Source organism: Dendrobates tinctorius, unplaced genomic scaffold (genome assembly GCF_039654945.1).
Source record: "Dendrobates tinctorius isolate UK_male_01 unplaced genomic scaffold, ASM3965494v1 ptg000058l, whole genome shotgun sequence".
Classification (NCBI taxonomy): Eukaryota; Metazoa; Chordata; class Amphibia; order Anura; family Dendrobatidae; genus Dendrobates; species Dendrobates tinctorius.
Genome location: NW_027361726.1, coordinates 23,059,529 through 23,072,225, shown reverse-complemented (window position 1 = coordinate 23,072,225; position 12,697 = coordinate 23,059,529). Strand labels below are relative to the sequence as shown.

The window sequence follows — 12,697 nt, the reverse complement described above, 5'->3', positions numbered from 1 at the left end:
TTTTTATTTTGAATGGGGCGAAGGGTGGTGATTTGAACTTTTGAATTTTTTTAAATTTAAATATTTTTTAAAATTTTTTTTTTTACTTTTCCCTTGCTTCAATAGTCTCCATGGGAGACTAGAAGCTGCGATCTTCTGATCGCCTCTGCTACACCCAGGCGATGATCAGATCGCCTGTGTGTAGCAGAAATGCTCACTTGTTATGAGTGCCGACCGCAGGGTGTCGCACATAGCAATCTGACAAGGACAACCACAGGGGTCTGCAGCAGTCCCCGGGTTGTCATGCCAAACCAACAGTGACCTGTAGTCAAGTGACAAGGGCGCCAGTGGGCGGGAATAGTGACACGCTTCCGGCGCGATCACATTAAATGCTGCTGTCAGAGATTGACATAGGTGATGTAATACTGATCACCTATTCCAGCGATAAGGTATAAAATAATTTAAGGTTCCAGACAACGCCTTTTAATTTGCCTGATGTCCTACTGCAAACAGAGCAGTGAGGGCAGGGATCGTGCTGCCTCTTAGTTACAGATTGGTCTGAAGTTTCAGACTAATAGAACAAAAAAAGGAGATTTTTGTGTACTCACCGTAAAATCTCTTTCTCTTAGCCTTTAATTGGGGGACACAGAACCGTGGGTGTTATGCTGCTGTCCACTAGGAGGCGACACTATGCATAATCTGAAAAAGATTAACGTTGGCTCCTCCTCTGCAGCATACACCCCTGGAGGGCGTCAGCCTTCTCCAGTTTTTTGCAAAAGCATTAGGAGGACCGTAACACAAATAATATAACCATGCCTGTAAGAAGGCCACTATGTACGAGCTCAAAGAACAATATGAGAACTCAACTAACAACGGCCCGTAAGGGCAACAGGGTGGGAGCTGTGTCCCCCAATTAAAGGCTAAGAGAAAGATTTTACGGTGAGTACACAAAAATCTCCTTTACTCTGTCGCCTAATTGGGGGACACAGAACCGTGGGACGTCCCAAAGCAGTCCCTGGGTGGGAAGCAGTGGACGAATATTGTGCTGACAGTCCCCTAGATTTGGGGTACTGCTGCCTGCAGGACCCGTCTACCCCAGCTCGCATCCGCTGAGGACTGAGTATGCACTCTGTAGTGTTTTGTAAATGTGTGCAGGCTAGTCCAAGTGGCTGCCTTACACACTTGATGTGCCGAAGCTTGATGCCGAATGGCCCAAGAGGCTCCTACCGCCTGCATAGAGTGTCGTGATACCGGCCGGAAGAGGAGTATTGACAAGTCGGTAAGCCTCTTGTATGGTGGACTTGATCCACCTAGCAAGGGTGGCTTTGGAAGCCAGTAGACCCTTGCGAACGCCTAATGGAAGAAGGAAAAGTGAATCAGACTTCCGGAAGGGAGCAGTCCTAGACACGTAAATACGCAATGCCCTGACAAGGTCAAGCGTATGAAGAGCCTTCTCCACTCTATGAACAGGAACCGGGCAAAGAGATGGTAGTGAGATTTCCTCATTGAGGTGGAAGCTGGACACAGCCTTCGGAAGGATGGGACTGTACGGATAACCACCTTGTCCTGATGGAAAACCAGAAAGGGTTGTCTGCAGAAAAGTGCTGAAAGTTCGGACACCCTGCCTAACGAGGTGATTGCCACCAGAAAGACCACCTTCTGTGACAGAAGGCGGAGTGAGACCTCCTTAAGGGGTTCGAAAGGAGGTGTCTGCAATGCTGTCAAGACCAGGTTGAGGTCCCACGTCTCCAAAGGATGTTTGTAGGGGGGAACCAAATGGGAAACCCCTTGGAGAAAAGTCCTCACTTGTGGCTTATTAGCAATACGCCTCTGAAAGAGCACTGAAAGCGCTGACACTTGGCTCTTAAGCGAGCCCAGGGATAGCCTGGCGTCCAGGCCCGACTGAAGGAAACCGAGGATCTTTGGAAGAGAATAGGGAAGTGGGACCTGTCCTCGAGATTCGCACCATGTGAAGAAAGCCTTCCAGGAAAGATAGTAAATCCTAGCTGAAGCTGGCTTTCAAGCCCTGATCATGGTTTTAACGACGTCCGTCGAAAAACCTGCTTTGGTCAAAACCCAGGTCTCAATGGCCACGCCGTCAAATTGAGAGCCCCTGAGTTCTGGTGGAAGAACGGGCCTTGTGACAGAAGGTCGGGACGTGTGGGGAGACGCCAGGGAGCGTCTGCTGTGAGTTGCACGACGTCGGCGTACCATGTACGCCTGGGCCAGTCTGGAGCGATCGGGATGGTGGGAACTCCCTCTTGCTTGATCTTCCTCAGGACTCTGGAGATCAGGGGGAGGGGTGGAAAAATGTACAGAAGCTGGAATTGGGTCCAGTCCTGAACCAGGGCATCTGCTCCTAGCGACCACGTCCTGGCCATGAAATTGGGAACCTTCGCATTGAGATGGGATGCCATCAGATCCACGTCCGGGGTCCCCCAGCGATGGCAGATCTGACGAAAAACTTCGGGATGGAGAGACCACTCCCCCGAGTCCATTCCTTGTCTGCTGAGATAGTCAGCTTCCCAGTTGTCCACACCTGGAATGTGGACCGCAGAGAGTACCGACCTCGCATCCTCTGCCCAGTGTAGGATACGTGTTACTTCGTTCATCGCCTGGATGCTGCGGGTCCCGCCTTGATGGTTAACGTATGCCAACGCCATGGCATTGTACGACTGTACTCTGATAGGAGAGTCTGCCGGGAGTGATGAAAGGCTTTCAATGCCAGGAAGATGGCCCGAATTTCCAGGATGTTGATGGGCATGTTCGCTTCCATTGGTGACCACTTGCCTTGCGCTCTGTGATGTAGATGCACCGCGCCCCAACCCATAAGGCTTGCGTCGGTGGTCAAAACCTTCCATTGACCGGAGAGAAAGGATTTTCCCCGTGCAAGCGAGGTTGGCTTGAGCCACCAGTGCAGGGACCTCCTGGTTTTTGATAATAACCGGAACTCCCTGTCGAGGGAGAACGGATTCCTGTCCCAGGACTTGAGGATGGCCAGTTGAAGGGGTCTGAGGTGAAACTGGACAAATGGTACCGCCTCCATTGCCGCTGCCATCCTGCCAAGTACTCTCATGGCATACCGGAGAGATCGGGGGTACTTGCGGAGGAGAGTGCGATCTCGCAAACGGAGGGCCAGTGCCTTGTCCCTGGGGAGGATCACCAGACCCCTGGAGGTGTCGAATAGCATTCCCAGGAAGGCCAGAGACTGACTCGGGGTAGTCGAGGACTTCTGTAAATTGACTAACCATCCCAGGCGACTCAGAGTGTCGATGGTGATTGAGACGTTGACCTTGCAGTCCTTGAAGGTGGGGGCCTTGATGAGAAGGTCGTCCAGGTATGGAACGACTACTATGCCTCTGGAGTGTAGAACGTCCATGGTGGCTGCCATGACCTTTGTAAATGTTCTGGGAGCCGTGGCGAGACCGAACGGGAGGGCCACAAACTGGTAATGGTCTTGGTTGATTGCGAATCTGAGAAATCTCTGATGGGCGGGAGCAATCGGTATATGCAGGTATGCGTCCTGTATGTTTATGGAGGCGAGAAATTCTCCTTTTTCCATGGACGCAACGATTGACCGGAGGGATTCCATGCGAAAGTGACGAACTCGAACATACTTATTGAGTTGCTTGAGGTCTAGTATGGGTCGGACGCTGCCTCCCTTGTTGGGCACCACGAACAGATTGGAGTAGAACCCTCGGAAGAGCTCGTCTCCTGGAACCTGTACTATGACTCCTGCTTGCAGGAGGGAATAAACCGCTTGATGGAAGGCTCGAGCTTTGAGTGGAGGCTTTGGAGGAACGGAAAGAAAGAACCTGTGCGGTGGGCTGGTAGTAAACTCGATCTTGTATCCTGAAGACACTATTTAGTTGACCCACTTGTCTTCTGTAATAGGAAGCCAGACCTGCTGAAAGAGTAGCAGTCGTGCTCCCACAAGTGGGTTGTCTTCCGGAGAGCATGAGTCATGATGACTTGCTTTTGACTGCCAGTTCCTGTCCGGCCTCTGTGCCGCCCGTGTGTTGTCTCTGCGGGGGGGAGCGGTTACGATTTTGTGATGGGCGCGAGACGGACCAGCCTGAAGAATTCCGAAAGGATCGGAAACGAGATTGATTATGTCTTTTAAACGTGCGTTTTGGTTTTAGTTGAGGGAGAGAAGTAGTTTTACCCCCAGTAAAATTGGATATCATTGTATCCAGCTTTTCACCGAAAAGACGTCCACTGAAGTACGGGAGATTTGGCAGGGACTTTTTTGAGGCCGCATCCGCCTTCCATTCTCTCCGCCAGAGAATACACTGGATTGTGATGGCGTTTGATGCTATTCCAGCTACCCCTCTTGCAGAATACAACGCTGCATGGACCATGTAATCTGCCACTACTGCAATTTGCACCGCCTGGTCCGCCAGCTGAGGATTTGAAGCTTGAAGCCCCTTTTGCAATAGATCAGCCCAGGCCATGATGGCCTTGGCTGCCCAAACTGAAGCAAATGCAGGAGCCAGAGAGGCACCTGCCCCTTCGAAGATTGAACGCGCCATGCGTTCTACCTGTCTGTCTGCTGCGTCCTTGAGGGTTGAGCTGTCCGGCAGTGAGAGAAGTGTTTGTGCTGCCAGCCTAGAGACTGGGGGGTCCACTTCAGGCGGATCTGTCCAATCCTTAGTGTCCTTCTGTGGGAAGGGGTACTTTGCTTCCAAGTATTTGCGATTGGCGAATTTTTTCTCAGGCTGCGAAAAATGCTTAGAAAGTATTTTTTGAAATTCCGGGTGATTAGGGAAGACCTTAGATGGTTTCTGAACACTCTCGAAGGAAATCTTGTGTTCTGGTGCTTCCGGGGTTGGATCAGAAATGTCCAGTACCCGAAGGATGGAAGAGATTATATCCTCAACTAGCGCCGTATTGCTAGGGGGACAAGGGACCAGAGTGTTCTCCATTTCATTATCTGAGTTAGAGTCACATATGCCCTCTGAGTCTTGCTCCCTAGTGGGCGAACTAGGGCGGAGGTGTTCTGTGGTCTGGGATTGTTGTGGAGATCCGCATTGTGTTTCTCTATCAGTGGACGGTCTCGTTGACCTGTAGCCACTGTGTCTTTCCCTGGAGAGGGGGCGACCTAGTGCTATGTGAGGACGCAGATGAACGCGACCTGTGGGTCCGCTTACGACTCAAACTGTCAGAAGCGGTCTGTCTCTGAGATCTTTGCTGTGTAACGTTCATAGCCGAGACATGACCCTGCAGTAGTGTGGAGGTCAGGTTATCTATAGACTGTGTCATAGACTGCGACATCTGAGTCGCCCATTCCGGCGCAGTAGCGGTCGCAGAAGCGTTGGTAGGGACTTCTTGGGGTTCTGATCCTGTGTTTTGGGTACAGTCTTGGCAGTGCGGGTACGTGCTGCCGCTGGGGAGAGTGGCTTTGCAGGCTGTAAAGACTGCATAAAAGCAGTCTTGTCTGGTCCTTTTCCTTGAGCCCGACATGGTGTCTAGAGGCTGATTAGCAGAGGCCCTACAGGGGTATCTACGCAAAGGAAAAGGAATAGGGGAGCGTTATAGGTTATATGAACTCACAGCTGAGTATAGAGAACCCAGCTGTGATCTTACCCCACCGGTGCGCCCCCTAGGTCCAGCGCCGATAAATCCCACTCCTTTGCCCCCCAGAGACCGCTGTGCTGCCTTCAGCTTCAGGTGCAGCAAGATGGCCACCGGAATTCTGAGGTGGAGGAGGAAAGGGGCGGAGAGCTGAAAAAGGCGCGCTGAGCTATGTAAGAGCGCGCCCTTCCTGACTCGATCTGCCCCTTCTATGACACTGCAGAGTGTCATTTTCGTCATCCGGGGGGCGGGCCGGGGGTGGGAATAAGGCGGCGACTTCGGCTAGGCCGAAGCCGCGGCCTAAATTTGAAACCTTATGCCCAGAAGGGCTCCAGGACGGCGCGGTTGTCCGGGGGGGGGGGGTCGGATTCAAACCAGACCCCCCCGGATTGAATGGTAGGCTAGCGGTGAGGTCATGAGCGCAACCTGGGCCCTGTGGGGGGTCCCTTTGAGGCACTATGCAGCTGGTGCTGCCGGAGAGACAGGGGCGCAGGGAGCCCTGTCTCTGACAAGTGCCATGCCTGCCTGCACCTCCCCCAGTCCCAACAGGAGCCCGCAGCTGGGCTGGGGTCCCTGGACTTGTAAGTAGCCAAATGGTGCCTGATACATGCCCTACCTGCGGTATCTCAACCTAATGCCCCCATAGGGGGATTAGGCAGGGTGCTGCTGTCACTGTCAGGGGGCTTCATCCTATCCTCGACCTCAACCCAGAGCCCAAGGAAACTGGGGAAGGAGGGGGGGTTCTCGACTTCGAACCAGTACCCGAAGGACTGGGGAAGGAGCGACATGGGGAAGAGCCATCTCGACCTCAACTGGGTACCCCTTAATAGGGGACCGAGGAGGGAGCCATGCCGGGAGTCTCGCTGGAGACCCACTTTTCATCTGTAATCCGTTGAAAAAAATCAAGGTAAAAAAAAATCTTAGGTGTGTCTCCTTGCGACACTAAGCAAAAACTGGAGAAGGCTGACGCCGTCCAGGGGTGTATACTGCAGAGGAGGAGCCAAAGTTAATTTTTTTCAGATTATGCATAGTGTCGCCTCCTAGTGGAGAGCAGCATAACACCCACGGTTCTGTGTCCCCCAATTAGGCGTCAGAGTAAAAATCTAAAATAATTACTACATCTAGATCTGCACGATGCTGGACGAGAAGGATTTCATAGTAATTGTGGCTAAGACCATCAACAACAAGTGACCATTTTTGCATCTTAGGTTACTTTCACATTAGCGTTTTATTGCGTAGCGCATCGTGCGCAATAGAAACACATGCAAAAAACGCATCATGCGTTTTTGCATGCGTTTGTGTTTTTATGCGCATTTGTTCTCTAGGGGTTAAAACCAGTGTCTACACATTTTTACGCCAAAAACGCATGCGCACGAAAATGCAGACGAACGCATGTCTATGCGCACGCCTGCGTTCCCATAGACTGTAATGCGTTATTTTGTCGCACTCCGTGTGCAGACGCCTTTCGGCAGAACCAGAAATGCAATAGGTTGCGTCTGGCGCGCCTAGGTGCACATCTTGAAAAAACGCATGTGCACAAAAACGCATACGAACGCGTGCAAACACAAGACCATGCGCCCCCCATGTTAAACATAGGTACGCATGACGCATGTGCATGGATGCGCAGCGCAAAAAAACGCTAATGTGAAACCAGCCTTAGTGTCGTGTTTATTCCAGACAACCTTCATGCGGCTCTCACCTCTGCAGCTCCTCCTGTAGCTTCTCCTTCTCGCCGGCAGCCTGAACGTTTTTCCTCTTTTCTTGCTGCAATTCTTCATTCTCACAGTTTAACGCTCGGTCCCGCTCCTCCAGCTCTGCTTTATGGTGCAGTAGGTTGTTGAATCTGTAACAAAAAGGCAGCGGCTCAACATTGAAAAATGAAAATTGCACAGATCCAAAAGTTCCTTTGCACAAGGTCTCTGTACTGAGTCGTTACAATGTATCGGTCTACAGTCCAGCAAAGGACAGAGCTTTGCATGCATTGATACATTGTGACACATTATAGGTTTTTGGCCTCGAGTGACAATAATATTTCCACTTACTGACAGTAAGCAGAGATCTTTAAATGAGAAAATGAAGCATATTATATACGAGAAAGTGACAAAACATTTATTAGGACATTTTAGAGATAGTTAAAGGGGTTGTATTCAGGATTAATAAATAATAATCTTTATTTACAGTGGGTACGGAAAGTATTCAAACCCCTTTACTTTTTTCACTCTGTTTCATTGCATCCGTTTGGTAAATTCAAAAAAGATCACTTTTTTTTCTCATTAATGTACACTCTGCACCCCCTTCTTGACTGAAATAAAACAGAAATGTAGAAGTTTTTGCAAATTTATTAAAAAAGAAAAACTGAAATATCAGATGATCATAAGTATTCAGACCCTTTGCTCAGACACTCATATTTAAGTCACATGCTGTCCATTTCCTTGTGATCCTTCTTGAGATGGTTCTACTCCTTCATTGGAGTTCAGCTGTGTTTAATTAAACTGATAGGACTTGATTTGTAAAGGCACACAGCTGTCTATATAAGACCTCACAGCTCACAGTGCATGTCAGACCAAATGAGAATCATGAGGTCAAAGGAACTGGCCAAGGAGCTCAGAGACAGAATTGTAGCAAGGGACACATCTGGCCAAGGTTACAAAAGAATTTCTGCAGTACTCAAGGTTCCTAAGAGCACAGTGGCGTCCATAATCCTTAAATTCAAGAAGTTTGGGACCACCAGAAGTCTTCCTAGACCTGGCCGTCCAGCCAAACTGAGCAATCGTGGGAGAAGAGCCGTGGTGAGAGAGGAAAAGAAGAACCCCAAGATCACTGTGGCTGAGCTCCAGAGATGCAGTAGGAAGATGGGAGAAAGTTCCACAAAGCCAACTATCACTGCAGTCCTCCACCATTCGGACCTTTATGACAGAGTGACCCGAAGGAAGCCTCTTCTCATTGCCAGACATATGAAAGCCCACATAGAGTTTGATAAAAAACACATGAAGGACTCCCAGACAATGAGAAATAAGATTCTCTGGTCTGACGAGAAGACAGAACTTTTTGGTGATAATTCTAAGCGGTATGTGTGGAGAAAACCAGGCACTGTTCATCACCTGCATAATAAAATCCCAACAGTGAAATATGGTGGTGGCAGCATCATGCTATGGGGGTGTTTTTCAGCTGCAGGGACATGACAACTGGTTGCAATTGAAGGAAACAGGAATGTGGCCAAGTACAGCGATATCCTGGAAGAAAACCTCTTCCAGAGTGCTCTGGACCTCAAACTTGGCTGAAGGTTCACCTTTCAACAAGACACAGCTAAAACAACAAAGGAGTGTCTTCAGAACAACTCTGTAACCATTCTTGACTGGCCCAGCCAGAGCCCTGACCCAAACCCAATTGAGCATCTCTGGAGAGATCTGAAAATGGCTGTCCACCAAAGTTCACCATCCAACCTGTCGGAACTGGAGAGGATCTGCAAGGAAGAATGGCAGAGGATCCCCAAATCCAGGTGTGAAAAACTTGTTGCATCATTCCCAAGAAGACTCAAGACTGTACTAGCTCAAAAGGTGCTTCTATGCAATGCTGAGCAAAGGGTTTAAATACTTATGACCATGTGATATTCCAGTTTTTCTTTTCTAATAAATTTACAAAAATTTCTCCATTTGTTTTTTTTTAATCAAGATATGGGGGAGCAGAGTGTACATTAATGAAAAAAATGAACTTTTTTGAATTTACCAAATGGCTGCAATGAAACAAAGAGTGAAAAATTTTAAAAGGGGTCTGAATACTTTCCGTACCCACTGTATATAGAGCCAACATATTCCGCAGGGCTTTACAGTTTAACAGTTTCATACACAACAGTCATAAGTAACAATGTTAACAGTAATTAAAGCAAAATAAGACGACCCTCCTAGCGAAACTCTGTGTTTGGAGGTTCTGAAGGTGATGGGAGCTACTTGGTCAAGGGTGCGTCTAAGAGTGTCATTGTTGTGGTGAACAGCCAGATCAGGACAGGAAAAAAGGAGATTGGGGACATTGATGAGTGTAGGGAATCTGGGAGTGAGTGTTAATGGCTTGTAAATTTCTGCAAGTGTGATAGGTAGGAGTGTGCTGGGGTGGGCGAGGATTTGTGAGCATGAAGGAGAGAATGTTGTGGTCAGAGAGGGGAAGCGGTGAGTTATCTAAGTAGGAGGTTGAACAGACAAAGACCAGGTCAAGGGTGTTACCGGTTTTGGGTTGAGAGATGTGAGAGGCCGAGAGAAGTGGTTAGTGATAGAAGCTGGGATGCAGATGTGGAAATGGAGCTGTTAATAACATAGTAATATAGTTATTAAGGTTGAAGGAAGACTTTAAGTCCATCTAGTTCAACCCATAGCCTATCCTAACCTGCCCTAACATGTTGATCCAGAGGAAGGCAAAAAAAAAAAAAAACATGTGGCAAACAGTAAGCTTCACATTGGGGAAAAAAATTCCTTCCCGACTCCACATACAGCAATCAGACTAGCACCCTGGATTAACGCAATATCAAGGAAACTAGTGTATATAACCTATAATATTATACTTTTCAAGAAAGGCACCCAGTCTCTTCTTAAATTTTAGTAGTGAATTACTCATTACAACATCATACAGTTGTGGCCAAAAGTATTGACACCCCTGCAATTCTGTCAGATAATGCTCAGTTTCTTCCTGAAAATGATTGCAAACACAAATTCTTTGGTATTATTATCTTCATTTAATTTGTCTTAAATGAAAAAACACAAAAAGAATTGTCCTAAAGCCAAATTGGGTATAATTCCACCCCAAACATGAAAAAGAGGGTGGACAAAAGTATTGGCACTGTTCGAAAAGTCATGTGATGCTTCTCTAATTTGTGTAATTAACAGCACCTGTAAGTTACCTGTGGCACCTAACAGGTGTTGGCAATAACTAAATCACACTTGCAGCCAGTTGACATGGATTAAAGTTGACTCAACCTCTGTCCTGTGTCCTTGTGTGTACCACATTGAGCATGGAGAAAAGAAAGAAGACCAAAGAACTGTCTGAGGACTTGAGAAACCAAATTGTGAGGAAGCATGAGCAATCTCAAGGCTACAAGTCCATCTCCAAAGACCTGAATGTTCCTGTGTCTACCGTGCGCAGTGTCATCAAGAAGTTTAAAGCCCATTGCACTGTGGCTAACCTCCCTAGAAGTGGACGGAAAAGAAAAATTGACAAGAGATTTCAATGCAAGATTGTGCGGATGTTGGATAAAGAACCTCGACTAACATCCAAACAAGTTCAAGCTGCCCTGCAGTCCGAGGGTACAACAGTGTCAACCCGTACTATCCGTCGGTGTCTGAATGAAAAGGGACTGTATGGTAGGAGACCCAGGAAGACCCCACTTCTTACCCCCGAGACATAAAAAAGCCAGGCTGGAGTTTGCCAAAACTTACCTGAAAAAGCCTAAAACGTTTTGGAAGAATGTTCTCTGGTCAGATGAGACAAAAGTAGAGCTTTTTGGGAAAAGGCATCAACATAGAGTTTACAGGAGAAAAAAAAGAGGCATTCAAAGAAAAGAACACGGTCCCTACAGTCAAACATGGCGGAGGTTCCCTGATGTTTTGGGGTTGCTTTGCTGCCTCTTGCACTGGACTGCTTGACCGTGCGCATGGCATTGTGAAGTCTGAAGACTACCAACAAATTTTGCAGCATAATGTAGGGCCCAGTGTGAGAAAGCTGGGTCTCCCTCAGAGGTCATGGGTCTTCCAGCAGGACAATGACTCAAAACACACTTCAAAAAGCACTAGAAAATGGTTTGAGAGAAAGCACTGGAGACTTCTAAGGTGGCCAGCAATGAGTCCAGACCTGAATCCCATAGAACACCTGTGGAGAGATCTAAAAATGGCAGTTTGGAGAAGGCACCCTTTAAATATCAGGGACCGGGAGCAGTTTGCCAAAGAAGAATGGTCTAAAATTCCAGCAGAGCATTGTAAGAAACTCATTGATGGTTAGCGGAAGCGGTTGGTCGCAGTTATTTTGGCTAAAGGTTGTGCAACCAAGTATTAGGCTGAGGGTGCCAATACTTTTGTCTAGCCCATTTTTGGAGTTTTGTGTGAAATGATCAATGTTTTGATTTTTGCTTCATTCGCTTTTGTGTTTTTTCCATTTAAGACAAATTAAATGAAGATAATAATACCAAAGAATTTGTGTTTGCAAACATTTTCAGGAAGAAACTGAGTATTATCTGACAGAATTGCAGGGGTGTCAATACTTTTGGCCACAACTGTATGGCAGAGAGTTCCATAGTCTCACTGCTCTTACAGTAAAGAATCTGCATCTGTGATTATGCTTAAACCTTCTTTCCTCCAGACGTAGAGGATGCCCCCTTGTCCCCGTCACAGGTCTAAGAGTAAAAAGATCATTAGAAAGATCTTTGTATTGTCCCCGCATATATTTATACATTGTAATAAGATCACCCCTAAGCCTTCGATTTTCCAAACTAAATAACCCCAAGTGTAATAACCTGTTTTGGTATTGCAGACCCCCTAGTTCCCTAATAACCTTGGTCGCTCTTCTCTGCACCCGCTCTAGTTCAGCTATGTCTTTCTTATACACCAGAGACCAGAACTGTACACAGTATTGTAAGTGTGGTCACACTAGTGACTTATATAGAGGTAAAATTATGTTCGCCTCATGAGCATCTATGCCTCTTTTAATGCATCCCATTATTTTATTTGCCTTTGCAGCAGCTGCCTGACACTGGCCACTAAATGTGAGTTTGTCATCCACCCATACACCCAGGTCCTTTTCAGTGACTGTTTTGCCCAGTGTTTTACAAATAAGCACATAATTATACATCTTATTCGTTCTACCCAAGTGCATGACCTTACATTTATCCCCATTAAAGCTCATTTGCCATTTATCAGCCCAAGCTTCTAGTTTACATACAGTCATATGTAAAAGTTTGGGCACCCCTATTAATGTTAACCTTTTTTCTTTATAACAATTTTGGTTTTTGCAACAGCTATTTCAGTTTCATATATCTAATAACTGATGGACTCAGTTATATTTCTGGATTCAAATGAGGTTTATTTATTCTTGATTTGAACACTCCTAACTACTTTTTACTGACTTCCTGAAGCACTAAATTGGTTTTGTATCCTCATTAAGCTTT

The 12,697-nt window shown here is 47.2% G+C and overlaps 1 protein-coding gene across 4 annotated transcripts in view; it reads right to left on the bottom strand.

The window, feature by feature from the left end:
- CCDC88C (coiled-coil domain containing 88C) overlaps positions 1-12,697 on the bottom strand; it is a 142,059-nt gene that overhangs the window by 74,034 nt on the left and 55,328 nt on the right. For all 4 annotated transcript variants that reach the window (XM_073578163.1, XM_073578165.1, XM_073578164.1 and 1 more), the window contains exon 21: positions 7,253-7,396. In XM_073578163.1, coding sequence (XP_073434264.1) covers positions 7,253-7,396 — 144 coding nt within the window. The remainder of the gene's footprint in view (positions 1-7,252; positions 7,397-12,697) is intronic.